At 39.8% G+C, this 24,963-nt stretch overlaps 1 protein-coding gene across 1 annotated transcript in view; it reads right to left on the bottom strand.

The window, feature by feature from the left end:
* The window catches only part of LOC117438170 (chromodomain-helicase-DNA-binding protein 1-like), an 83,021-nt gene that overhangs the window by 44,669 nt on the left and 13,389 nt on the right, over positions 1-24,963 (bottom strand). Inside the window, 13 exon segments of the mRNA XM_034073630.1 lie at positions 3,897-4,087; positions 4,888-4,977; positions 5,609-5,825; positions 5,903-6,030; positions 6,509-6,687; positions 6,932-7,032; positions 7,956-8,181; positions 12,765-13,018; positions 13,204-13,238; positions 13,240-13,354; positions 17,619-17,686; positions 18,726-18,824; positions 22,616-22,823. Coding sequence (XP_033929521.1) covers positions 3,897-4,087; positions 4,888-4,977; positions 5,609-5,825; positions 5,903-6,030; positions 6,509-6,687; positions 6,932-7,032; positions 7,956-8,181; positions 12,765-13,018; positions 13,204-13,238; positions 13,240-13,354; positions 17,619-17,686; positions 18,726-18,824; positions 22,616-22,823 — 1,911 coding nt within the window.

Below are 24,963 nucleotides of genomic sequence, written 5' to 3'. Positions count from 1 at the left end.
ATGTCAGTGCAGGACAAAAGACCTAAGATTATCAAAGGTATGGAATGGCTTCCATAGTAGGAAGCCTAAATAAAATAGGAATCTTAAGTGGTATACAAACAATGGCTAGAAATCAGTTTTTCATTTTCCTCCGGGGCAAGGAAATAAGAGGCAAAAAATTAAGATAACAGAAGCCAAATTAGCTCTTTTAAGCTAATAAAGATAGCTTTTCTTCATGAAAAGATATACACAACTCAGTTCTACCCATTGCCTAAGTAGGGTTTCAATGTCAAAGCTTGTGCAAAGGTTTCGTGCTCCTGTAAAAAATCGAAGGATTAAGTCCTACACAAGAAAATAAATTATTCCATTTTTATACAGTACTTAAAATTACTTTGATAAAGAGCATTGACAAAAATCTAAAAAAAAAACCAACCAAAAAAACAATTGTGTATTTTATATTAGTTACACACCATTTTCATAAATTCTGTTTTTCCTATTTAACCTCCTCTTAGTTTTGGTTGATTTTTTTTTTGGTTGTGGGTTTTTCTGTTTGTTGTTAAGAGTTGTAAACCTTATAGTCTAGGCAATAGAAATGGAATTTCAATGTAATATATCCCTCACTTTATTCTATATTCAGGTTTGTGTAATATATGTTATATTTCTTGGGGAAAAAATTAAAGTTGATTAGATTAAAAAAAAACACAAATCACCCACTAATACCATACCTCTGATCCTTCTGCATTAAAATGATCCAGGGCTTGTTTCCTCAATTCTCCTTTTATTGATCCGTCAAGTCTCTAAAGATATTGAATAACATAATTAAAAAGGAACTCCTACTATATTCTAATTGGAGCAACTTGAAATCTCAATTGCTAAAACAATGGGGGGGAGGGGGAATAAGAGTAACGTAACAACCTTTCTAAATCATCAGTTTTGTTTCAAAATACTATTTAGCATATAGTAATTGCCAGTCTTTTCCTGTACATAAAATAAAATTTTCAGAAATCTTTCTTCAAAAAGGACACTTTTCTTAAGATAAAGTGGTAATGATCAAGGATTCTTGGCTACTACCAGCAAAATTCCTACCTGAAACGGAAACTGACGATACTTCAAATACTCTGCTAGGATGTCTAGCATTCTCACCATCTGAGAGAAAATCAGTACTCTGTTGCCACGTTCTCGTAGACGAATCAGTAGCTTGTCAAGAAGGATTAGTTTCCCACTGCTACGTATTAAATGCTACAAGACAATAAAATCTGTATTGCAAAATAAGTTCACCTCAACACTAACATACGCTGCAGATGGTTAGACATTCATTAACGGAACATAAAAGTTTAATAAGTATTTAGTCAGTCCTGATCTTGTAAAAACTCATAAATGCACTGAGCACTCTAAGTGAAATCAGGAGTACTGACTAGCATGTTTTTCAAATAAATGCATTTCTCAGTTCTGGTTCATAAAACAGCATCTTAACATTTCATTAAAATATTAAGTAAATATAGTGTGCTATGAGTTAGAGCAGTTACAGTGTAGATTCAAGTTCTTTTCTAACAAATAAACAACAACAGACTACCTGACTACCTTAGTACTGCTTGCTCCTCACTTCCTTTCTTTTGAACAGAAATAAGCATTGCTACTTGACCTGCTAAGTAATTTTAAACAATGCCTAATCAGTCAGGTTCCTTAGTCAAGATAAAAGTGAGAGTAATCATGTTTGTAGAGGGCAACAGGCTTTATCTAGGTTACAATGTTGACTCTTCTCAGCTCCAGCACGAACAACCAGAAGAGAAACTCAGGTGCACGCTGAATTTGATGTTGGAAACATTAGGCCTCTTTAGCTGAAGAGGCTCAGGATAGAATTTTTGGGGAATAAAAAATTTGGAGTTAGGTGCTTTTATTCCTTATGCCAGAAATAAGAAGGATGTATCATTTGTAATTGGAGCTAACAAAGATTATTCAGACGAGACAAGAAAATAATTGTTACAAGTATGCAGTTATTAGCAATAATTTCTGAACACTTCTGATGAGTTTAATTACAAATTTAAGTAGTTAGTGTGCCACGTTACAAATGAAACATCCTTTAGCTTTGATAAGCACTTTATAATATAAAATAGCTTGTGCAGTGACAACTTGTGATTTCAGTCTAGTAGTTTTAGAAAGTATTTAAATTATGAACTTCAAAGGTCACAGAAAATAAAACCTGATCTTTAGAAACATTTATGTTGTTATAAACTGCATAAATTATAATATTACTGCATGCATATTAAGTTGGGTTTTTTTAAAGTATTACCTGTAAGGGCTCCTGTTTATTACAGAATTCATTATCATCTGGTGGTTTAATGAGGTAGCAATGGTTACAACACTTCTTGAGTTCCATCATTATGTTCAAAAATCCTGAGGTACTGCCTTTTGAACCTTTACTCAGGGCTTTATAATTCCTGGGTAAAATCCACCTATGACATAGAATATGCAATGAAAGTAATTTCTAACCGTTTGTGGAAATATGAAGGATGTAAGCTCTCAAAATACCAGTTCAAATTGCATTATGAGAACTATTACACTTCAGAAATTTTCATATAGATATATCATTAAAATTGCTGGAATTAAAAAGTGTCATTGCTTACTTGTAATATTGCTTCTGTAATGCACTCATTTCCATCCTCAAAATCTGTTCAACCTTGGCAGGTAAAGATTTTTCTACATCTTTTTTAACTCTTCTGAGTAGAAATGGTTCAAGTTATTTGTGAAGACTTGCATAACCAAATCTCTCCCTTTGCCATGCTCCTCTTCAAAATCTTCCCAGGAAGAAAACCTTCAACATAAAAAAGAATAAAGGTAAAATAGTGACACACCATAAACACCATAGACACACAAAGACCATAAATATACCACATGCGCACAAACACATATGGACTTCTTCCCCACACCCCTGTTTTTATTTAATAAGTTTGTGAATTTGCATCTCACAAGAAATTCCAAATATTTTGCATACAAATAGGAGAATGGAAATTTCCAAAATTTTGTAGAATGAATATTCAAAACAAACTACTGGATTTTAACTTCTCCAGCGAAAACCAACATTTTACTTTTCTGCATGGAAATCCAGGTAGAAGGTTGCAGAAATTCCATTATATTTCTCAAGAGCAGCATGAAAAATTAGTTGCATAGCTGGAGGAAGTGCAAGAGAACAGATCGCATACCTTTTGCAGCTTGTATGGACTAGATGAAATGTGATTATTCTCTGGCATGTGCTAACAGACTAAGACAAGGGACTTTGAGATCAAATTAAGAATAGGTGCCAGACAACAGATTTAGTGGCCTTGCTTGTAAAGTTCTGAAGAAGTCAATGCAATGCATAATTCCAAAACTAATTGGAACTACAGTGCTATGTATTTACAAGCTATCCAAAAGGAGCATGTGCTCTTATTTATCTCAGATATGAACAGGTCAGATATCTCAGGTCAGTGTAGAGTAACATCAATACAATAATACTATGCAAACTATAAGGGCAAATTCACTGCCTGACTGAACTACTGGATACGGGCAGTGTAGTGCAATCTTGTTTTCACTCATGGTACTAAGAAAAGAAGACATTCCCAACCGCATTCTATTTCCCTAGAGTAAATCCATGTGAGTTTCCTTTTAGGTTAAGATGAAACACCTTTTCAGGGTTGAGTCATTCATCAATCCTTTTTTTTTCCTTTCTTTTTTTTGTGGGGCTGCTAAAACAGAAAAGTGACAGCTGCTACCAAAAAAAATATCAGGACCAGAATGAAAAATGTGTGCAACTATTTTATATAAATATTTAAACTATTTCTCAATGCAGTTCTTTATCTCTGTTAACAGATTATCCAATCACTACAATATTCCACTGTAAGAAACTTGACCACACACACAAAAAATTTCACATTCCTTACTTTTCTGGCATGATGAAGTGCAGCAAAGACCAAAGCTCTCTGAGGGAGTTTTGTAGAGGGGTTCCAGTAATAAGAAGACGATGATTAGACTTAAAGTCTATTAAAGTCTTATACAGAAGGGAATCATCATTTTTTAAACGATGAGCTTCGTCAACTCCTATAAATACCCAATTCAGACCACCAAGGAATGACTTAAAGAAATTGGGGGGGGGGGGGGGGAAACATTATACAAGTTAATATATTATGCAGTTTCTGATATTTTACATGAGGTTATATATACACCATTACTCCTTTTATTTTAATAATGAACGGACACATATGTTTTTTAGTATTAATTATGGTTTTTATGTTTGCTAGATTCAGCAAAAGACTATGCAGGCATCCCATGTTTATACCTGGGGGGAGGAGGTAGGCAAAAATCTGATCTATACATTTCCAATTGACAAAAAAATAAATCCACTATTAACTATATTCTTTCCAGCATGTATGAACAAACGAAATAAAAAGCCAACAAGCAACTTTTTAAATTAAAATTTTCATATGCTGTTAGGATTAACAATAACTCTATGCGCTACTATCATGAAGAGAGTAGCAATATACATAATACTGCACATGCAAATGCAAAGATAAAACATGGGATTTCAGGGTTGTGAATCACAGGTGTTTGGGGCTAGGGATTGGTTTGATTTTTCAGTTCCAGGGTGACGGTCTAACAGAGAAGTAGAGATTTTGAGATGCAAAGAAAGTACAGCAATATGAAGCTCAAGCAAACTGAAAAAAAAAAAAAGTTTAACCCACTTGATATGGGGGGGGGAGGGGGCAGAAAGCTAGAAATCTAGAAGTGCTTAAAGAAAACTTCACTGTCATATTTCCAAGAGTAAAGTTGTCATACTCCCCATCCATTTAATGGCCCAGAACCCAAATATGTGTCAACTCTAAAGAAGTTTTTCATTCTACAAATTATTTTATCTCCCTGAAGATATGTGATTACCTTATCCTTCAGCAAAATTTCATAAGTTGTTAGAAGTATATTAAATTTTAATCGTTTCGTCTGTGGATGCATCCATTCATGAGTTCTTATCTACAAGAAAAATCAAGTGAACTATAAGGTAGAGAAAAATGGTCTTATTGATCGGGATGACTTCAGGTACTACAGCAATATAGATGTTAAGTGACATATAAGAATCTCATCACAAAAAAGGAACACAACACATGAAGCTTTAAAAAAAAGTTATTAAACAGTGGTGGTGGAGCATTTGTTGCTTTTTGTTTAGTTAGGTTTTTTGTGGATTTTGTCTGTGTGTGTTTCAGGGGTTTTTTCTGTTTTTTTTTGTGGGGGTTGGGTTTTTTTTCAACCTTTAACGGATAAGGTTACTTACATTCCTCCTTTCAGAAAACAAATTAAGATTATGTCTGTCTGGATTAAATATTTATTTTATGCACCTAAATAATCACATGACAAAAGACAATTTATTTTCAAATGCAAGATCGCATTTTTAATTCTTTTTATTATTAAGCAGGAATTAAATTTTTCACATACATTTATATCAGCTCAAAATTTATGTTTTTAATTTGCATTTTAAACACATACAATGTTTTAAATGAGTATTTGCTCATTCCTAATCAAAATATTGGAGATTAGCATAATACAGGAACATGAAGTATGCCTTGTTTACCACTAATCTTTTTCAATGATACAAAGAAATACTCACCATATTTCTGCTAGTTATATCTCCTAAGTAAACAACAGCATTCATCTGAGGAGCCCAAGTTTGAATCTCTCTTTGCCAAGATGTCAAGGTAGAAAGTGGCACGACTAGCAAGAAAGGCCCATACAGTTGGTGTTCGTGAAACAGGTAGTTCAGAAAAGAAATTGTTTGTATTGTTTTACCCAGACCCATTTCATCTGCAAGAATACAACTATTCCCTCTAAAAACAAACAAACAAACAAATTTATAAATGCTTTCAAATTAAAAACAGCAAGACTAATTTAAGACTATACTTACTTGCACCATGAATGAGCAAGCCAGTTCAGTCCATTTAACTGGTAATCTCTTAACTCTAAACTCTCATGCCCTCCAATATAAGATGGTTGCTTCTTTAGTGCAACAAACCTCGGCCTCTGTTTTAGAATCTGTCAAAAGCAAATTGAACATCATTCCTACTACTAAGTGAAGTTATGCAACATGCCTTCTTATAGAAACAAAGCAGCAGTAGGAATCTGTTTGGTCACCAAGTCTAGACTTTATTAATCACAACTAGACCATATAACAATATCAACCCATTTGCAGGCTAAAATTAGCTTGACTGCCAATCTAAATTCCACAACAGAAGTGACATGAACTCATTCACAAAGGTTAGTTTTAAAAAAATTGAGGTACTAAACAATTCTATCTGTTAATGGCAATAAAATAAGCACGAAACAAATATCTACAAAAGACTAATCTTAAAAATGATATTTGCAATATATATAACTGTAGCTATCAATATTACTGTTCTGGACAACATAAAAAAATATTTTATATTTTACATCTTTTTTGAAGCATAAAATATGTCAACTTCTTTTTTATTATTATTGCAACTGCATAAATCCATTGAAATTACACACTCACCTTGCAGTCCTTAAATGGAGTAGTCTTGGATAGATTTCTGCTAAAATACTCATCAATACAGGCTTGAAATTTTTTGGCAATGAGAGCACCATCTTCCCAGCTACATTCTGAGTAAGGCAGACCCTGCCATTTGCAATAGTAATCTGGATAACCAGCTTCTGATTTCTGATTTGAATGGGCTGCAGAAGTGCATCAGAGATACCAGATCAATATTTTCCTTCCGTATTTTAAGAAAGCTCTCATTTTAGGTGATAAGACAACATGAACTAGTTTCACAGCAAAGACAGTATGACAACTTTTCATCAGAGATTTTGTTTTGCCTTAAGTTGTTAGGGATATTAATAACCTAAATTTCTTAACAACATGCAAGCAATAAACTTGTAATATTCTCAACACTTTTCCATCTGGAAGTTCGTCACATACCAATTATCCTTTCCACTATTTGATATTGTTTATGTAGATCATCTGTAAGTTCCTGCTGGCAATTATAATATTCCACATCTTCTGGAGAAGCATTTTTCAGCCTGAAATGGGAATTTATTTGTAGCACTTATTACATTGTGTATCTCTAAAACTAAGAAAATCTGTCAATTTTAAAGCTCTGAACATAAGCACCATTGGAATGCTGCTTAGAGCTTCTTTGAAGAAGGCACAACTCTGAAATTCCTGTATCTGGCCTAGGTACCTCATCACTGATGAGTGAGAAAGCTTATCGAAAGACCTTGCTATCAGCTACACCTTGTACTAGTCATACAGTTAATTTACAATATCTATTCTCAACACCGAGTAGTGTTTTTCACATGGCATTTTCACAGAACATCACTGATGACTCACTGTAAGAATCTATCTTATGAGTAGGAATCACTAAAAGGCCCACTATTCATAGATTATATTAAACATACTAATAAAATGGAATCCTAAACCACAGCACTAAAACACAAGGATTTTTTTGACTTCTTGGTTCTGAGGCTTTAACAGAAGTTTGAGCCAAGAAAACTAAATGCTGTAATGTTTTGAGTGCTTTAACCATTTCTGATATTTTTTTTTAATCTCTGCAGCAATTCCTGAAGACCTCTGATCAAAATGCAATCAATCAATGACACAATTAGTAAAAGGTAAGATTTAAAACAAAACCAGAAAACCCACCACCCATCTTGTTAAAACTTCATTTTTAACAGACACGTTAAAATCTAGGTGCAGAAGCTGCTTCCTTAAAGACCTAATTTTACAAGATGTGTGAGCATTCCCACTTGCTCAAGAAAACTTTCCATGCTCAGAATCTTACAGGATCATAAGGTGTTAGGAAAACTTCAACTTTATAGCTTTTGTCTTCCTGTTGCATAGGCACTTGAAACTATGCCTTCACAAAGAAGCAATAGAACTCACAAACCCACAATAAAACATCTATATTACAAAAAATAAGGAGTGTGGAAGTAGTTATACTCACCAGCGTTTTGTTTCCAGATCCTTTTTCTTATAGTTGTCCAGTTTCTTCATTCCTTTAACATTTTGTTGCTTTAGTGTTTCTTCAGTTTCCCAAGTATTATGGATGTGTGACCAACCTTTCCATTTAATAAGATACTGTACTTCTCCTAGCTCCTTTGACTTTTCAAATCCAGTATTTGGGTCACCATCTGCCTCAACAGCATAGATGGTGGTTGCAGCACCAGTGGCTGGTAAAGAAATCACACCATAAGGCTTGAATAAGTGTGCACTGCCATAAATTAATCAGTAAAAAACATACCACAAAAAGCTATTTGTGACAATCTTATATGAGCATGTGACTTGACAAATTATATCTACAACTCTTATGTTATTCCTCTTATTTGAAGAATTATGATGCAGCTATATTAACACATGCACAATGAGATTAAAAAAAAACAAACCAAAACACTCTTCATCTAACCTATAGTATCTCATTTAATGATAATTTTCTTAGCATTCCTAGTTTTTCTAGTGATTCACAGAGAATGCTCCACTAACACTGCTTGCTGTCATCTTTGCTATATGAGAATAAAACAGATATTTGACATTGTGCTTAATCAGCCTTGAGACTTGAAACACTATTCAATCATTACTATGAATGCTATAAATCCAGTTCACAGAATCAAAGAATGATTGAAGTTGGACAGGACCTCTGGAGGTCATATGCTCCAACCTCCATGCTCAAACAAGGTCACCTAGAGCCAGTTGCCCAGGACCATGTCCAGACAGCTCTTGAATATCTCCAGGGAACGAAACTCTACCACCTCTTTGGACAAACTATTCCAGTGCTTAGTCACCCTCATGGTCAAAAAAAAAGTCTTTCCCTATATTCAGATGGAACCTCCTGTGTTTCAGTTTGTGCCCACTGCCTCTTGTCCTGTCACTGGACACCAATGGAAAGAGCCTGGCTCTGTCTTCTTTGAACCCTCCCTTCAGGTATTTATATACATTAATGAGCTCTCCTCCCTGAGCCTTCTCTTCTCTGTCCCAGCTCTCTCAGCTTTTCCTCATAGGAGAGATGTTCCAGTCCCTTGATCATCTTTGTGGCCCTCTGTTGGACTCTCTCCAGTAGTGCCACCAGTCTCTTGCACTGGGAAGCCCAATACTGGACACAATATTCCAGATGCAGCCTCCCCAGCAGTGAGCAGAAGGGAATGATCACCTTCCTTGACCTGCTGGCAATACTTTGCCTAATGCAGCCCAGGATGCCATTAGCCTTCTTTGCAACAAGGGCACATTACTGGCTCATGTTCAATTTGGTGTCTACCAGGACCCTCACAACTTCTTCTGCAAAGCTGCTTTCCATCTGTTTGGCCCCACAGCATGTACTACATGGGGTTGTTCTCCCCAGGTGCAGGACCTGGCATTTCCCCTTGTTGAACTTCATAAGGTTCCTTTCAGGCTATTTCCCCAACCTGTCAAGGTCCCTCTGGATGGCAGCACCACTCTCTGGCATAACAGCCACCCCTCCCAATTTGGTGTCAATCTGCAAACATGCAAAAGGCACACTCTGTCATCCAGCCCATTAATGAAGATGTTGCAAAGGACTGGACCCAGTATGTACCCCTTGGGTACACCACTAGTTACTGGCCTCCAACTAAACTTTGCACTGCTGATCACCACCCTCTGGGTCCAGCTGTTCAGCCAGTTTTCAACCCACCTCACTCTCTGGTTATCCAGCCCATAAATCAGGAGTTTGTCCATGAGGAACTTATGGAAGAGTGTCAAAGGCTTTCCTTAAGACCAGTTTGACTATACCCACTGCTCTCCCCTCATCTACAAAACCAGTCACTTCATCGCAGAAGGTTATCAAGTTGGTCAGAAGTCCCTGGTGACTGGAAAAAGGGAAACACTGCATCCATTTTTAAAAAGGGTAGAAAGGAGGACCCTGGGGACTACTGACCTGTCATACTCACCTTTGTGCCTGGAAAGATCATGGAACAGATCCTCCTAGAAGCTATGTTAGGGCACATGGAGGACAGGGAGGTGATTTCAGACAGCCAGCATGGCTTCACCAAAGGCAAGTCCTGCCTGACCAACCTAGCGGCCTTCTATGATGGAGTGACTACATCAGTGGACAAGGGAAGAGCTAACTGTAAGGCCTTTAACATGATCCCCCACAACATCCTTCTCTCCAATTGGAGAGGGATGAATTTGATGGATGGACTGTTTGGTAGATAAGGAATTTGTTGGATGGTTGCATCCAGAGAGTAGTGGCTAACAGCTCAATGTTCTGATGGAGATCAGTGGTGAGTGGTATCCCTCAGGGGTCCGTAGTGTGACCAGAACTGTTGAATATCTTCATCAGTGACATAGACAGTGGGATCAAGTGCACCCTCATAAAGTCTGCAAATGACACAAAGCCAAACGGTGCAGTTGATTGCTTGAGGGAAGGGTTGACATCCAGAGGAAACTTGGCAAGCTCAAGGAGTGGGCCCATGTGAACCTCATGAGGTTCACAAGGCCAAGTGCAAGGTCCTGAACCAGGGATGGGGCAATCCCCAATATCAATAAAGGCTGAGGGACAAATGGGTTGAGAGCAGCCCTGCTTTCCTGGAGAAGGCTGAACACCTGGCTGCCGATGCTTGCTTGTGCGGCTTTTTCTTTACCTATTAAAATGTCTTTATCTCAACCCATGAGTGTTGTCACTTTTATTATTCTCTCCCCTATCCCACTGACGGGGACTGAGCAAGCAGCTGAGGGTGGTGAAACACTTGCACAGGTTGCACAGAGAGGTTGTAGATGCCCCATCCCTGGAAACATTCAAGGTTGGATGGGGCATTAAGCAACCTGATCTAGTTGATGATGTCCCGGTTCATTGTGGGGGGAGGGTGGACTAGATGACCTTTTAAGGTCCCTTCCAACCCAAACCATGATACTATGACATTTGCTTTCCTCCAGTCTTCAGACACTTCTCCCAGTTGCCATTATCAACCAAAGATTATTGAGAGTGGTCTCACAATTACAGCTGCCAGCTCCCTCAGCACTCATGGGAGCATCCCATCTGGGCACATGGACTTACGCATGTCCAGTTTGCTTAAGTATTCCCTGGCCCAATCCTCTTCCACCAAAGGTGTATCTTCCTTGCTCCAGACTTTCCCATTTGGGCCCAACTTCCTGCTCATTGGGATGAGCTGCTATTGAACTATTTCTTCCTAAGCTCATTTTACTACTTCCCTACTCCCCCCCCCATACAGTCAGTATTACAGCTGAAGCAGACTAGCAGCAGGAAACAGGCTCATTTCTATTAGGAGAGCCAAATAAGGAAGTAGACCCAACCAGATGCAGGGGACAGATATAGCAACAGAGCGTGGCAATAGCAAAGGACTGCACAAGCAGTAACAACATCTGGGCATGCATAATATAAGAAGTCTATTCCAAAAAATTTTTCACACAATGGTGACACTGCACTGGAGTAAGGGGCTAGAGTAAGAATACACTGGAATTTAAGACAGTATGTGAAAAGAAAGTTGAGAGGAAAGAGAGTGCAAGCTCTGAGATAGGTCAGAAACTCTAGATATCAGGTATAATTAATGGAGAAAAGCAGTTCTGAAGTATGAGTAGTCCCAAGTTTTCTATAATCGGAACCCTAATTTGCAGGCTAAGAAACCAAACCCACATAAGCAGGACACTGCAACCCACTAGCTACTGGAAACATAGAATCATAGAATTTTCTGGGTTGGAAGGGACCTTCAAAGGTCATCTAGTCCAACCCCCCTGCAATGAGCAAGGACATCTTCAACTAGATCAGGTTACCCAGAACCATATCCAGCCTGGCCTTGAATGTCTCCAGGGATGGGGCATCCACCACCTCTCTGGGCAGCCTGTTCCAATATTTTACCACCCTCATTGTGAAGACTTTTTTCCTCACATCCAGCCTGAATCTCCCCTCTTTTAGTTTAAAACCATCACCCCTCATCCTACTGCAATAGGCCCTGCTGAAAAGTTTCTCCCCATCTTTCTTACAGGCCCCTTTTAAGTACTGAAAGGCCACAATAAGGTTTCCCCGGAGCCTTCTCCAGGCTAAATAAACCCAACTCTCTCAGCCTGTCTCCATAGGAGAGGTGTTGCATCCCTCTGATCATTTTTGTGGCCCTCCTCTGGACCCTCTCCAACAGGTCCATGTCTTTCCTGTACTGAGGACTTCACACAGTACTCCAGGTGGGGTCTCACCAGAGCAGAGCAGATGGGCAGAATCACCTCCCCTGACCTCCAAATTCCACTCTCCAAAACCCCCTACATAACAACCCTACTCTCACTTATAAAATTACTTTTAGAAGTGCACATGCAAACACACCACTGAAATTTTAGATTCCACCATTCACTGCACTGTATTGTGACTATTTGTACAGAAGTAACTGAAATCACAATCTCAATGGTTCAGACTTCCCAAATTCAGCATTCAGGCTAGTGGCTAGCTGTCCTATCCAGTCCACTTTTTCTCCATCCTCCTGCATGCAGTTTATACCCATCAGGTATCAATAAACAGTACAAATAGTGATTTAACAGTATGGCATTCATTTATGCAATATAGAGCTATATTCTACTTAATTTTTACTTTTTGCATTAGTTACTTAAGTTCTATGTTTTACTTTCTAGGGCTTACAAAAGAAACAAGCTTATGAGAATGAAAACCAAAATAAGATTATTTTATAGTATTTTTAAACTTATTCTTTACAAACGTCATGGGTTACATACAGCTAAGAACAATTACTGTTTACATTGTACCACGATGAACTGTAGCATCTTAAGAACACTGATAAAAAAATACCTCCTTTTCGGCCAATTCGACTATCCATGAACTTCTCTATAGTTTCAAATTCATCTTCTTCAGGCTGTAGGACATCTTCTCCACAAACTTCCAACAAGTCATCAGAATCTGTCTTGGTTTCTTCAGCTTCTTTGTAACTAACGTTGACTGTTGCCTGGCGACGAGACACTTTCTTGTCATAGTCATCATCATCCGATGAATCAAGATACCTCTTTTTCTGTCCTGCAATCTTTTTGCAGCTTTTTGGCTCTATTCTTGGAGACAATAAGATACAACACAACAGTAGAGTTTCTGCCTGTATTTGTTTCTAAATATATATATTTCATGACTGCTTAGTGTCTTGGTTTTCATTTCATTCATTAATCTTGCATTTGTCTGTACAGTACTTGATTATGAATTAGAAATAGTACCAGATTATCTAACATGCAAGACTTCTTACCTGCTTGGAGGTTTCTGGCTTTTGACCTTGTTTTTTTGGCTCATAGTCAGATTCTCTGTCTTCACAACTGCTTTTCTCTCTATCTTCCTCTGATTCAGAATCAGAACCAGTTCCTGACACTGACCCTGAGCCAGACATTTGCCAGTCTTCACTGTACATACAGAGAAACAAAACAGTAAGTCACATTAGGGTTTCGGGTTTTCCTTGCTTGTTTTGGTTTTAAATCAAGCATTCACCACAAGTTTGCTGCATTAATTTCAACATTCTTCATGGAAATAAAAATGTTATAATAGCAATTTCAGCTGGAAGGGCAGAAACTTATCATGAATGGATAACAGGTAAGAATACCCAATGGATTCAAAGGGAGTTAAATTAAGTTTTCTGTTATCAAGAGGTAGATGTAAAAAAAAAAAAAAACCCAAAAAAATTTGGATTTATATATAAATTACAGCTTTAATAATTCAGTTACCTTGACACCAATAAACCTGAAGTCCTTAACAAGACTTTAGCTGGAAAGATACATATTTACTGTAACTTACCAATGCTCAAGTCATAAAACCCCATAACATCGTATTTTGCCAAATTCAAAATTCTCTAATAGTTATGTTTACAAGTTCAGGAGTGTTGCATCCCAACTGGAAGGAAGTGCGGCAGGAGGGCCAGGAGACCTCCTTGGATGGATAAGGAACTGCTGAGGAAACTCTGAGGGGAAAAAAACAGGCTTATAAAAGGTGGAAGCAAGGACAGGTGGCCTAGGAAGAATACAGGAATGTTGTCCGGGAAGCTAGGGACCAGGTTAGGAAAGCCAAGGCCCAGCTAGAATTAAACTAGGCCTACGGATGTTAAGGTGATAACAGGAAGGGATTCCATAGGTACATAGCGAATAAAAGACAGACCTAGGGACAAAGTAGGGCCCCCCTCCGGAAGCTATCAGGAGAACTGGCTACCCTGGATTTGGAGAAGGTTGAGGTTTTAATGACTTCTTTGCTTCGGTCTTCACTGGCAAATAATCTGAGCACACCACCCAAGTCTTGGAAGGCAGACGCAGGGATTGTGAGAATGAAAGAACTTAGGCCCACTGTACATGAGGATCAGGTTTGAGAACACCTTAAGAACCTGAACATGCACAAGTCCATGGGACCTGATGAAAATCCATCCGCGGGTCCTGAAGGAGCTGGTGAATGAAGGTCCTAAGCCACTGGCCATCATATTTGAAAAATCATGGCAGACAGGTGAAGTTCCCGATGATTGGAAAAAGGGAAATATAACCCCTGTTTTCAAGGAGGGGAAAATGGATCACCCGGGGAACTACAGACCCAGCCAGGTCTCACCTCCATGCCTGGAAAAAATCTGGGAGCAGATTCTCCTGGAAGGCATGCAAAGGTACATGAAAAACAACAAGGTGGCTTGGTGACAGCCAGCATGGCTTCACTAAGGGGAAATCCTGCCTGACCAATTTGGTGGCCTTCTATGACGGGGCTACAGAACTGATGGGACAGGGGTGGAGCAGTTGACGTCATCTACCTGGACTTGTGCAAAGCATTCGACACTGTCCCACATGACATTCTTGTCTCTAAATTGGACAGACATCAATTTGATAGGTGGACCACTCAGTGGATAAAGAACTGGCTGGATGGTCGCACTCAAAGAGTTGTGGTCAATGGCTCAATGTCCGGCTGGAGATCAGGAATGAGTGGTGTCCCTCAGGGAGCAGTGTTGGGACCAGTCTTGTTTAACATCTTTGTTGGTGACATGGACAGTGGGATTGAGTGCACCCTCAGCCAGTTTGCGGATGACACAAGCTGTGTGGTTTGGTTGATACACTGGAGGGAAGGAATGCCATCTAGAGGGACCTTGACACACTTGTGAGGTGGGCTGATGCCAACCTCATGAAGTTTAACCATGCCAAATGCAAGGTCGTACACCTGGGTTGGAGCAATCCCAGGCACAGCTACAGGTTGGGCAGAGAAGAGATTCAGAGCAGCCCTGTGAACAAGGACTTGGGGTGTTGGTCGATGAGAAAATGAACCTGAGCTGGCAGCATGCTCTTGCAGCCCAGAAAGCAAACCGTATCCTGGGCTGCATCAAAAGGAGCGTGACCAGCAGGTCAAAGGAGGTGATCCTGCCCTTCTACTTGCTCTTGTGAGACCTCACTTGGAGTACTGTGTACAGTTCTGGTGTCCTCAACATAAGAAGGACATGGAAATTGTTGGAACAAGTCCAGAGGGAGGGTCACGAAGATGATCCGGGGACTGGAGCACCTCCCATATGAAGGACAGGCTGAGAAAGTTGGGGCTGTTCAGTCTGGAGAAGAGAAGGCTGCGTGGAAACCTCACAGCAGCCTTCCAGTATCTGAAGGGGGCCTACAGGGATGCTGGTGAGGCACTATTCATTAGGGACTGTAGTGATAGGACACAGTGTAATGGGTTCAAATTTAAACAGGGGAAGTTTAGATTAGATATAAGGAAGTTCTTTACCGGGACATTCGTGAGGCACTGGAATGGGTTGCCCAAGGAAGCTGTGAATGCTCCATCCCTGACGGCATTCAAGGCCATGTTGGACAGAGCCTTGGGCAATATGGTTTAATGTGAGGTGTCCCTGCCCATGGCAGGGGGGTTGGAACCAGATGACCTTAAGGTACTTTCTAACCCTAACTATTCTATGATTCTATGTTCCCTGTGCCTCATGTGAATAATTAGGGACTTCAGCATAGGAACCAAAAATAAAACAGAGTCAGATTTGAGAAGGATTTGAACTGTAGCAATTTGAGAGGCCCTGGCTCCCCAAAGCCCCCACTGAGCTTCCAGATCAGTTCTTTACACCCATGAAAGATACTATGAGTAAACCACTCGTGACTCCTGCTTAGTTGAGATCTACTTTACAACAGGAAAGATGCACTCACTGATCAACAGTCACTTAGCTCAGACTGTACAGATATTTAATCTTAGTAGCTTGGGGGGGGGGGGGAGGGGGGAAAGGGGAGAAAGGTCTGGCATGCATTCTTGAAAGGTCACTAAATCTATTACTATCTATTTTCTACTACCATCTATCATCAGGTTTAGGGGTCTTTGACCAAAATGCTCAAACAGTGGCCTTCAAAGGTGGAATATTACCCTAAGACATTTTCATTAAATTTCAGATTAGGAAGCCTAAGAATCAGTGCCATGATACTTCTTTCACTTAAATATGCACTGGTCCTAGAAGTTATGTTTTCGTTGTGATCAATACATCTGTGTGTCTTGGAAATACTATAAAATCATAATTCTCCTTAAAAGATTATTTTTCTGCAAGTAGTAAATTAAAAACCACCCAAACAACAACACCCCCCACCCCCAAATAAAAGCAAACTCCACCCCAAACCAACCAACTCCCCACTCTATGCAAATCCACAACCTGCATTTATTTGGAGATATAGACAACATATAAAACACCATACTGTAAGGCTTGGATCCTGTACTGTTATATATAGATAAATCTGATCTGTATGTCAGGTAACAACTGCAAACATATTTGTTCAAAATAGGTATAAATCAAAATTGAATCACTGGATATATGAGGTTATTTGGTTACTAGTTTCGAAACTTGAATATCTTTCCTGTAACAGAGTATGTTATTAGGTGTAATCACATTCTTAAGTAACAGAAAACTCTGAATAACAATTCATCACCAGAGAAGTACTATTTTGCATAGCAAAGCCTCCCTCCCCCCCCCCCCCTTTCTTGAAGATATTATAGTGGTGACCCTGAATATTGAGATGATTCAATTAACTGAAGAAGAGAAAAGAATGATTGAATTCCTACATACCATTCATAAAAGAAAACCAAACAAACCCAAACCCCAAACCAAAAACAAATAACCCCCCCCACACACACAGAGGTGACTGCAAATGAGAAGCTGTGACCTTTTTCACAAACTTTTTAACCTACAGCTTAAAACCAGCTCAAGTTCAACTTTATTACAATTTATTTAAATTTTTGATTTATTGAATAGCCAAAACAGTTTATTACTGTAATAATTCGATGGGGGGGTGGTGCCTCTAAAGTGTTTAAAAATTTGTCATGAACTGTGGGATTCCAACTTAATTTTTATCTGAGACAACCTACTTAATAAGCTCCCTATTTCTTCATCAAGGACCTTCAGCTCAAAAATATGCCACAAATAAGACTATTTAAAAATAAAAAGTGTTGATGAATATTTTTCAATAACACTGTAGGTAATACAGTTTCTTTTGCTCAGAAATTAATAGTGATATATAATCTTTTGAGAGTATTTATTTTTAAATATTACAAGATGTTAACCAAAAACTGAGAAGCACACGATTATGTATTTCAAGTGCAGAGATTTGAAGCCTGGGTAATTATAAGGATTATGTTGCCATAACAAAAAAATTATATTATTCATGAAAAACATCTTACTCTCTATGGTTTTTCTTCTTGGTTTCACTGGAAGAGTCATCTGCAGAATCTTCGCTGCTTGATGAAACCTGCAGAATGAAGAAGAACAATGAAGCATTTTTACTATTAAAAAAATAATTCAGCTCCCGCTTTCAAACTGAAATCCTATTCTTCATGTCTTATCCTCTTCATCCCCCTCAGTGTACCCATTGATATTGAATAAGATCAGGATTGCTATTGAGTTTGTATTTCTCCATCTAAGAATATACCATATGAGAACTCTAGAAAACACTACAAAAAAGCCCTGTCTTAAAATATAATAATTGTGCCTACATATAGTCATAGTTTATACTGCTGCAAGTCAATAAATCAAGATGAAGTTCCTATCAAAAGCCTAATAAAATCTCCTGCTCTCTCACTTTTCATATCCTCTCATATTTAAACACCACTAAGAAAATTCTGAGAATAGCATATATGTTTCTTCTCTCTCTTTCAGGAAAAGAGTAGTTAGCAACAGCTATTAATATTTTAACTTTATATGATTAAGTTCTTTGCCCTTTAAAGATATTTCTACTGCACAAAGTCAACTTTTGCTTAGCCCATGATTTAGGTTTTAAAAATCTCTAAAATGGAAGTATGGTTCTTAAAATGCGAGCATTCTTTTATAACACTGTTATAAAAATCTATCTTTCAACTCCATATAGTGCTTTTGAAAACTGCAGCAACTACCTTTATATAGTGACAATAGTGGAAAAGTCTTTTAGTATTTTTACTGTCTTTATGCATCTCAGAAGGCAGAAATGCAATGAAAGTTAAAGCTACATGACTTGAAAATTTTGTCCATACATCACAGAATACCTAGCTAAAAATATGAATCTATACTGCTATCATTTTGGCACAAATCACCTGAAAACATGCAACTAAATATTCTCTCCCCCCCACCGCCCCCCATGTTTCCTCATAAACTTGTCAGTTACATAAACATTACTTTTATAAACTAAACCTAGACTTTTAAAACATGCATACACTTAAGAGAACAGAACTTGGCTCTACATAATTTTATTTTAACACATGGGGTACTGAGACATGCATGTTTACTTTTTATTTACTAACTTATATGTTATTCACCTCTTCTGAACCACTGTCTGATGAGGCTGCCTTCTGATGTTGCTTCTTGAGCCCTGCTGATCTCTGCACAGCAAGTATACTTGGACTGGACTTCCAAATCTGAATTGCAATTCAGACATAAGAGTCATTTAAACCTACTGAAACTTTAGAGTTTACCACATTCTTACTTTGCTTAAGATGAGCAGCATTCCTATTAAGATGAATCTCATTTTTATTAATATTAAAAAACTCACTATAAAATACTGCATGCATTAATAATTATGATAGTATTTTAAAGTAGTGATGCTTCTGAAGAAAGGATTGTTATTATAAGAATTGCTGGCACAATTTTTACAGTAAGTATAACAATCACTGTGCAGGCTTCTATATTATTAACATAACTTTTTAAAGGAAATTTTTTAAAATAATCTAGATAATTTCTTTCAGGCCACTTATCTGATATATTTTTGCTTCATATGGGAATACCGAAGTACATAGAATCTCTCAAGTTGGAAGGGACAGAAAAGGATCAAGTTTATCTCCCTGCTCCTTGCAGCACTACCTAAGCCATTATGACTAAGAGTGTCATCCAGGTACTTATTGAACTCTGACAGGCTTGGTGCCATAACCACTTCCCTGAGGAGCCTGTTCTAGTGACCGAGCACTCTCTCAGTGAAGAACCTTGTCCTAATGCCCAATCTGAACTTCTCCTGACACAACTTCATTCAATTTTCTCATGCACTATCACTGGTCACCAGAAAGAGATCAGCACTTCCCCTTCCACTGTCCCTCTTGAGAAAGTTGTAGACTGCGATGAGGTCACCCTTCAGCCTTCTCTTCTCCAAGCTGAACAAACCAAGTGACCTCAGCCACTCCTTGTAAATCTTGCCCTCAAGACCTTTCACCATCTTGGTTGCCCTCTTCTGGACACATTCTAATAGTTTGATGTCCCTTCTTATACTGAGATGCCCAAAACTTCACACAGTACTTGAGGTGGGAACACACCAGTACGATGTAGAGTGGAACATTCACCTCCCTCAACTGTGCTTGATGCACCCCAGGACATGGCTGGCCCTTCTGGCTGCCAGGGCACACTGTTGACTCATGTTCAACTTGCCAGAAACCCAAAGCCCTAGATCTCTTTCCAGGAGGCTTCTCTCCGGCCTCTAGTCCCCCAACTTGTACATATAGCCAGTATTCACTCATCCCAGGTACAGAATCTGGCACTTATTCTTGCTAAATTTCATACAGCTGGTGAATGCCCAGCTCTCTATCCAAATCTCTCTGTAAGGCCTCTCTGCCCTTGAGGAATTCCACAGCTCTTCCTAGTTTAGTGTCATCAGCAAACTTAATGTACATATGATTCCTGTGTCCAGATCATTTATAAAAGCATTGAAGAGCACTGGCCTTAAAACTGAGCCCTGGGATAACCCTAGTGGTAAATGGCTGCCACGGTATCCCTCATTAGGTTTCTCTCCTCCCATTTCTCCAGCCTATCAAGGACCTGCTGAATGGCAGCACAGCCTTCAGGTGTATCAGCCACACCCCCCAGCTTTGTATCATCAGCAAACTTGATCAGGGTGTTCTCCAGCCCTTCATCCTTGTTATCATTGACATACAAGTTGAATAAGACTAAACCCAGTATTGACCCCTGGGGAACATTACTGACTACAGGTCTCCAACTGGATGCTACTCTGCTGATCACATCTCTCTGAACTCTGCCATTCCGCCAGTTTTTGATCCACATCTCTATCCGTTCATCTAACCCATATTTCCTAAGCTTACCTATGAGGAGGTTATGGGAGACAGTGCCAAAAGCCTTGTTGAAGTCAAGATAGCTAACAACCACTGCTCTCACCTCATTTACCCATCTCGCCATGTCATCATGGAAGGCTATTAGTTTGGTCAAGCATGATTTCCCTTGGTGAACCCATGCTGACTACTCCTGATGATCTTCTTTTCTTCTACATGCATGGTGATGACCTCCAGAATGACCTGTCCCATCACCTTTCCAGGGATGGAGGTGAGGCTGAGTAGCAGTAGTTTCCCAGGTCCTCCTTCTTGCTGTTTTTGAAAATGGGAGTAACATTTGCCTTCCTCCAGTCATCAGTCACCTTTCCCATTCTCCATGATTTTTCAAAGATGATGGGGAGCTGCAGAGCAACATCTCCCAGCTCCCTCAGTACCCATGGGTGCAACCCATCAGGGCCCATGGAACTATTAAGTCTGGTATTAAGCCTGTCTAGGCTATCCCTAACCCAAACCTCTACAACCAGGGTGAAGTCTTCCTTTCTCCAGCCTTCATCTCTAAACTCCCAGGTCTGGGAATCCTGAGAGCCATTCTTAGTGGTAAAGACTGAGGCAAAGAAGGCAAAGGGTGGGTGTCAGGATGATGGAGGTAGGTTTTTTTTCAGTGATGTCCAGTAACAGGACAAGGGGCAATGGGTGTAAACTGGAGCATAGGAGGTTCCATGTGAACATCAGGAAGAACTTCTTTACTGTAAGAGTGACAGAGCACTGGAACAGGTTGCCCAGGGGGGTTGTGGAGTCTCCTACGTTGGAGATATTCAAGGCCCACCTGGACAAGTTCCTGTGTGATGTACTATAGGCTACCCTGCTCTTGCAGGGGGATTGGACTAGATGATCTTTTGAGGTCCCTTCCAACCCTTGGGATTCTGTGATTCAGTATTTCTGCCTTCTCTGTGTCTTCTGTTACCAGGACACCCATCTGATTCAACAGCAGCCCCATATTTTCCCTTATCTTCCTTTTGCTGCTGATATACTTAGAATCATAGAATGGTTAGGGTTGGAAAGGACCTTAAGATCATCTAGTTCCAAACCCCTGCCATTGGCAGGGACACCTCACACTAAACCATGTCACCTATGGCTCTGTCCAACCTGGCATTGAACACTGCCAGGGATGGAGCATCCACAACCTCCCTGGGCAACCCATTCCAGTACCTCACCACCCTAACAGTAAAGAATTTCTTACTTATATCCAATCTAAACCTCTGCTGTTTAAATTTCTAAATCACTACAGTCTCTAATAAAGAGTCCATCCCCATCACCCCTGTAGGCCCCCTTCAGATACTGGAAGGCTGCTATGAGGTCTCCATGCAGCCTTCTCTTCTCCAAGCTGAACAGCCCCAACTTTCTCAGCCTGTCTTTATTCGGGAGGTGCTCCAGTCCCCTGATCATCCTCGTGGTTCTCCTCTGGATTTGTTCCAACAGTTCCATGTCCTTTTTACGTTGAGGACACCAGAACTGCACACAGTACTCCAAGTGAGTGCAGAGGGGCAGGATCACCGTGTGTGACCTGCTGGTCACGCTCCTTTTGATGCAGCCCAGGATACGGTTGGCTTTCTGGGCTGCGAGCGCACACTGCTAGCTCATGCTAAGTTTCTCATCGACCAACACCCCCAAGTCCTTGTCCACAGGTCTGCTCTGAATCTCTTCTCTGCCCAACCTGTAGCTGTGTCTCCTCTCCTCTCCTTGTAGAAGCTCTTCTGCTCTTCTTGTTGTCCTTGATGTCCTTCGCCAGGCTGAAATCTAAGTGGGCTTTGGCCTTCCTTGTCTCATCCCTGCATACCCTGACTGCTGTTCCTAATGTCCTACTTGGCCTGTCACAACACTATGTGTGACTTTGTCTTCAAAAATATGCAATAAGCTAATAGGTGCTTCTGTGTGATACAATTTAGGCAATTATCTAACTGTAGGTATTTACAGAGATGAGAATTTAAGAGCCCAATGTTTGTTATGAAACCTAAGCATGTGCATTCACTAATCTGATCAAGTTAAAATTCTAAGTAAATATAGCAGTTTTGTTTCTTTAAATTAAATCTGCTCTTGTAATTACTCTGCACAGAATGTGGTTTTCCTTACAAAGTGTTAATTTATATGCTGTGTTTTACCTCAGATCCATCAGCTTTTGGTGGTGGTTTAGCTTGAACTTGTTTCTTCTCTCTAGATGTGTCAGACTTTGATTCTGATTGACTGCCTGACTCTGAACCAGACTCAGAGTCACTGCTACCTGACTGACTGCTACTTCCATCACTACTGCTTCCAGAGCTTGAACCAGATCCCGAAGCTGATGCTGACCCAGAATCATCATCTGAGTGGCTGCAATTAGAAGTTAACATGAGTATCACAATATCTAATTAAATAGGATTTTTTTAAAAAACACATTTAAAATACTTTAGCTTCACCTATAAATCAACTGTTAGGTTAGCCCAGACACATGGGTAGCATACAAATGAATGCACTGGATTAAACAAATCAGGAATGAAAATTCAGTGCTTAATCAGATACTTTTCATTAAACCTTAAAAGGAGAGAGAGGAGAAAGAAGGGAAAACATTAATAATTAATGCAAATAAGTTAAACAAGGGTATTTCTCACCCACCCAAACTGTTACTTACCTCCATCAAACCCCATGTATTTTTGTGTATACACACAAAATTTGTTTTAAGTACAGTGGTTTTGGATAATTTTTTCTTGGCATGCATTTCTTCAAAGCAATATAACTTTTCTTTCCCTAGGTTTACTTTTTTTCATACAAACGGGGAAAAAGGATCTTTATGGAAGTACTTGCAAACTACGTTTCATGCAGTGATTTGGACCAACTATATACAAAATACCACCAAACACTAGATTAAATAAAGTGTTTACAAAAGTAACTGAAAAAACAGAAGTATGATGTCACATATAATATAAATTCATACAGACCATTTTATACTCTTAAAATAAAGGAATAAAATTCCCCACACAGACAAAATCTGAATTTGTCACTGATTATATGACATGTGCCAAGTCATAATCAGTGACCTTAGCATATTCTCGAGCCAGTGGATTATTCCACCTATATATTCATTTCACACTAGATTTAACATATCTAAATAGAATAATATATGAGGTTAAACATGTATTTCATGACTATTCAAAAATATCAAAACACTTGGTTTTCTAAAACATATTTACAAAGGCACTGAGTGAAAACTTGTCGTGGTTTAAGCCCAGTCGGCAACCCAGAACCAAGCAGCCGCTCCTCACTCCCCCTCCCCTTCCTCCCCCCGCTCCTGGAGGGATGGGGAGTAGAATCGAAAGGATGTAAATCCCATGGGTTGAGATAAGAACAGTCAAGTAACTACGGTACAACACAAAACCACTACTGCTGCCACCAATAATAATAATGATATGGGATATAACAAGGGGAGAGAATACAACCGCTCACCACTTGCCGACCAATACCCAGCCGTATCTGAGCAGTGATCTACCCCTTCCGGGTAACTGCCCTCAGTTTATATACAGGGCATGAGGAAGTGTGGGCGCGATGATCAGGTAGTGAGGTGGATCAAGAACTGGTTGAAAGGAAGAAGGCAGAGAGTTGTGGTCAATGGGGCAGAATCTAGCTGGAGGTCTGTGATTAGTGGAGTCCCTCAGGGGTCAGTGCTGGGACCAGTGCTGTTTAATATTTTCATCAACGACCTGGATGAGGGAACTGAATGTACCCTCAGCAAGTTCGCTGATGACACTAAATTGGGAGGAGTGGCTGACACACCAGAAGGCTGAGTTGCCATTCAGCGAGACCTGGACAGCCTGGAGAGTTGGGCAGGGAGAAACTTGATGAAATTCAACAAGGGCAAGTGTAGAGTCTTGCATCTGGGGAAGAACAACCCCATGTACCAGTAGAGGTTGGGGGTTGACCTGCTGGAAAGTAGTGAAGGGGAAAGGGACCTGGGGGTCCTGGTGGATAGGAGGATGACCATGAGCCAGCAATGTGCCCTTGTGGCCAAGAAGGCAAATGGCATCCTAGGGTGCATTAGAAAGGGTGTGGTTAGTAGGGCAAGAGAGGTTCTCCTCCCCCTCTACCCTGCCGCATCTGGAATATTGTGTCCAGTTCTGGGCCCCCCAGTTCAAGAAGGACAGGGAATTGCTTGAAAGAGTCCAGCACAGAGCCACAAAGATGATGAAGGGAGTGGAACATCTCCCTTATGAGGAGAGGCTGAGGGAGCTGGGTCTCTTTAGCTTGGAGGAGAGGTGACTGAGGAGTGACCTCATCAACGTTTACAAATATGTAAAGGGTGGGTGTCAGGATGATGGAGCTAGGCTTTTTTCAGTGATGTCCAGTGGTAGGACAAGGGGCAATGGGTGTTAACTGGAGCATAGGAGGTTCCACATTAACATCAGGAAGAACTTCTTTACTGTGAGAGTGACAGAGCACTGGAACAGGTTGCCCAGGGGGGTTGTGGAGTCTCCTACGT

This window comes from Melopsittacus undulatus, assembly GCF_012275295.1.
Source record: "Melopsittacus undulatus isolate bMelUnd1 chromosome W unlocalized genomic scaffold, bMelUnd1.mat.Z SUPER_W_unloc_1, whole genome shotgun sequence".
Lineage (NCBI taxonomy): Eukaryota > Metazoa > Chordata > Aves > Psittaciformes > Psittaculidae > Melopsittacus > Melopsittacus undulatus.
This window is presented reverse-complemented; position numbering and strand designations above follow the sequence as displayed.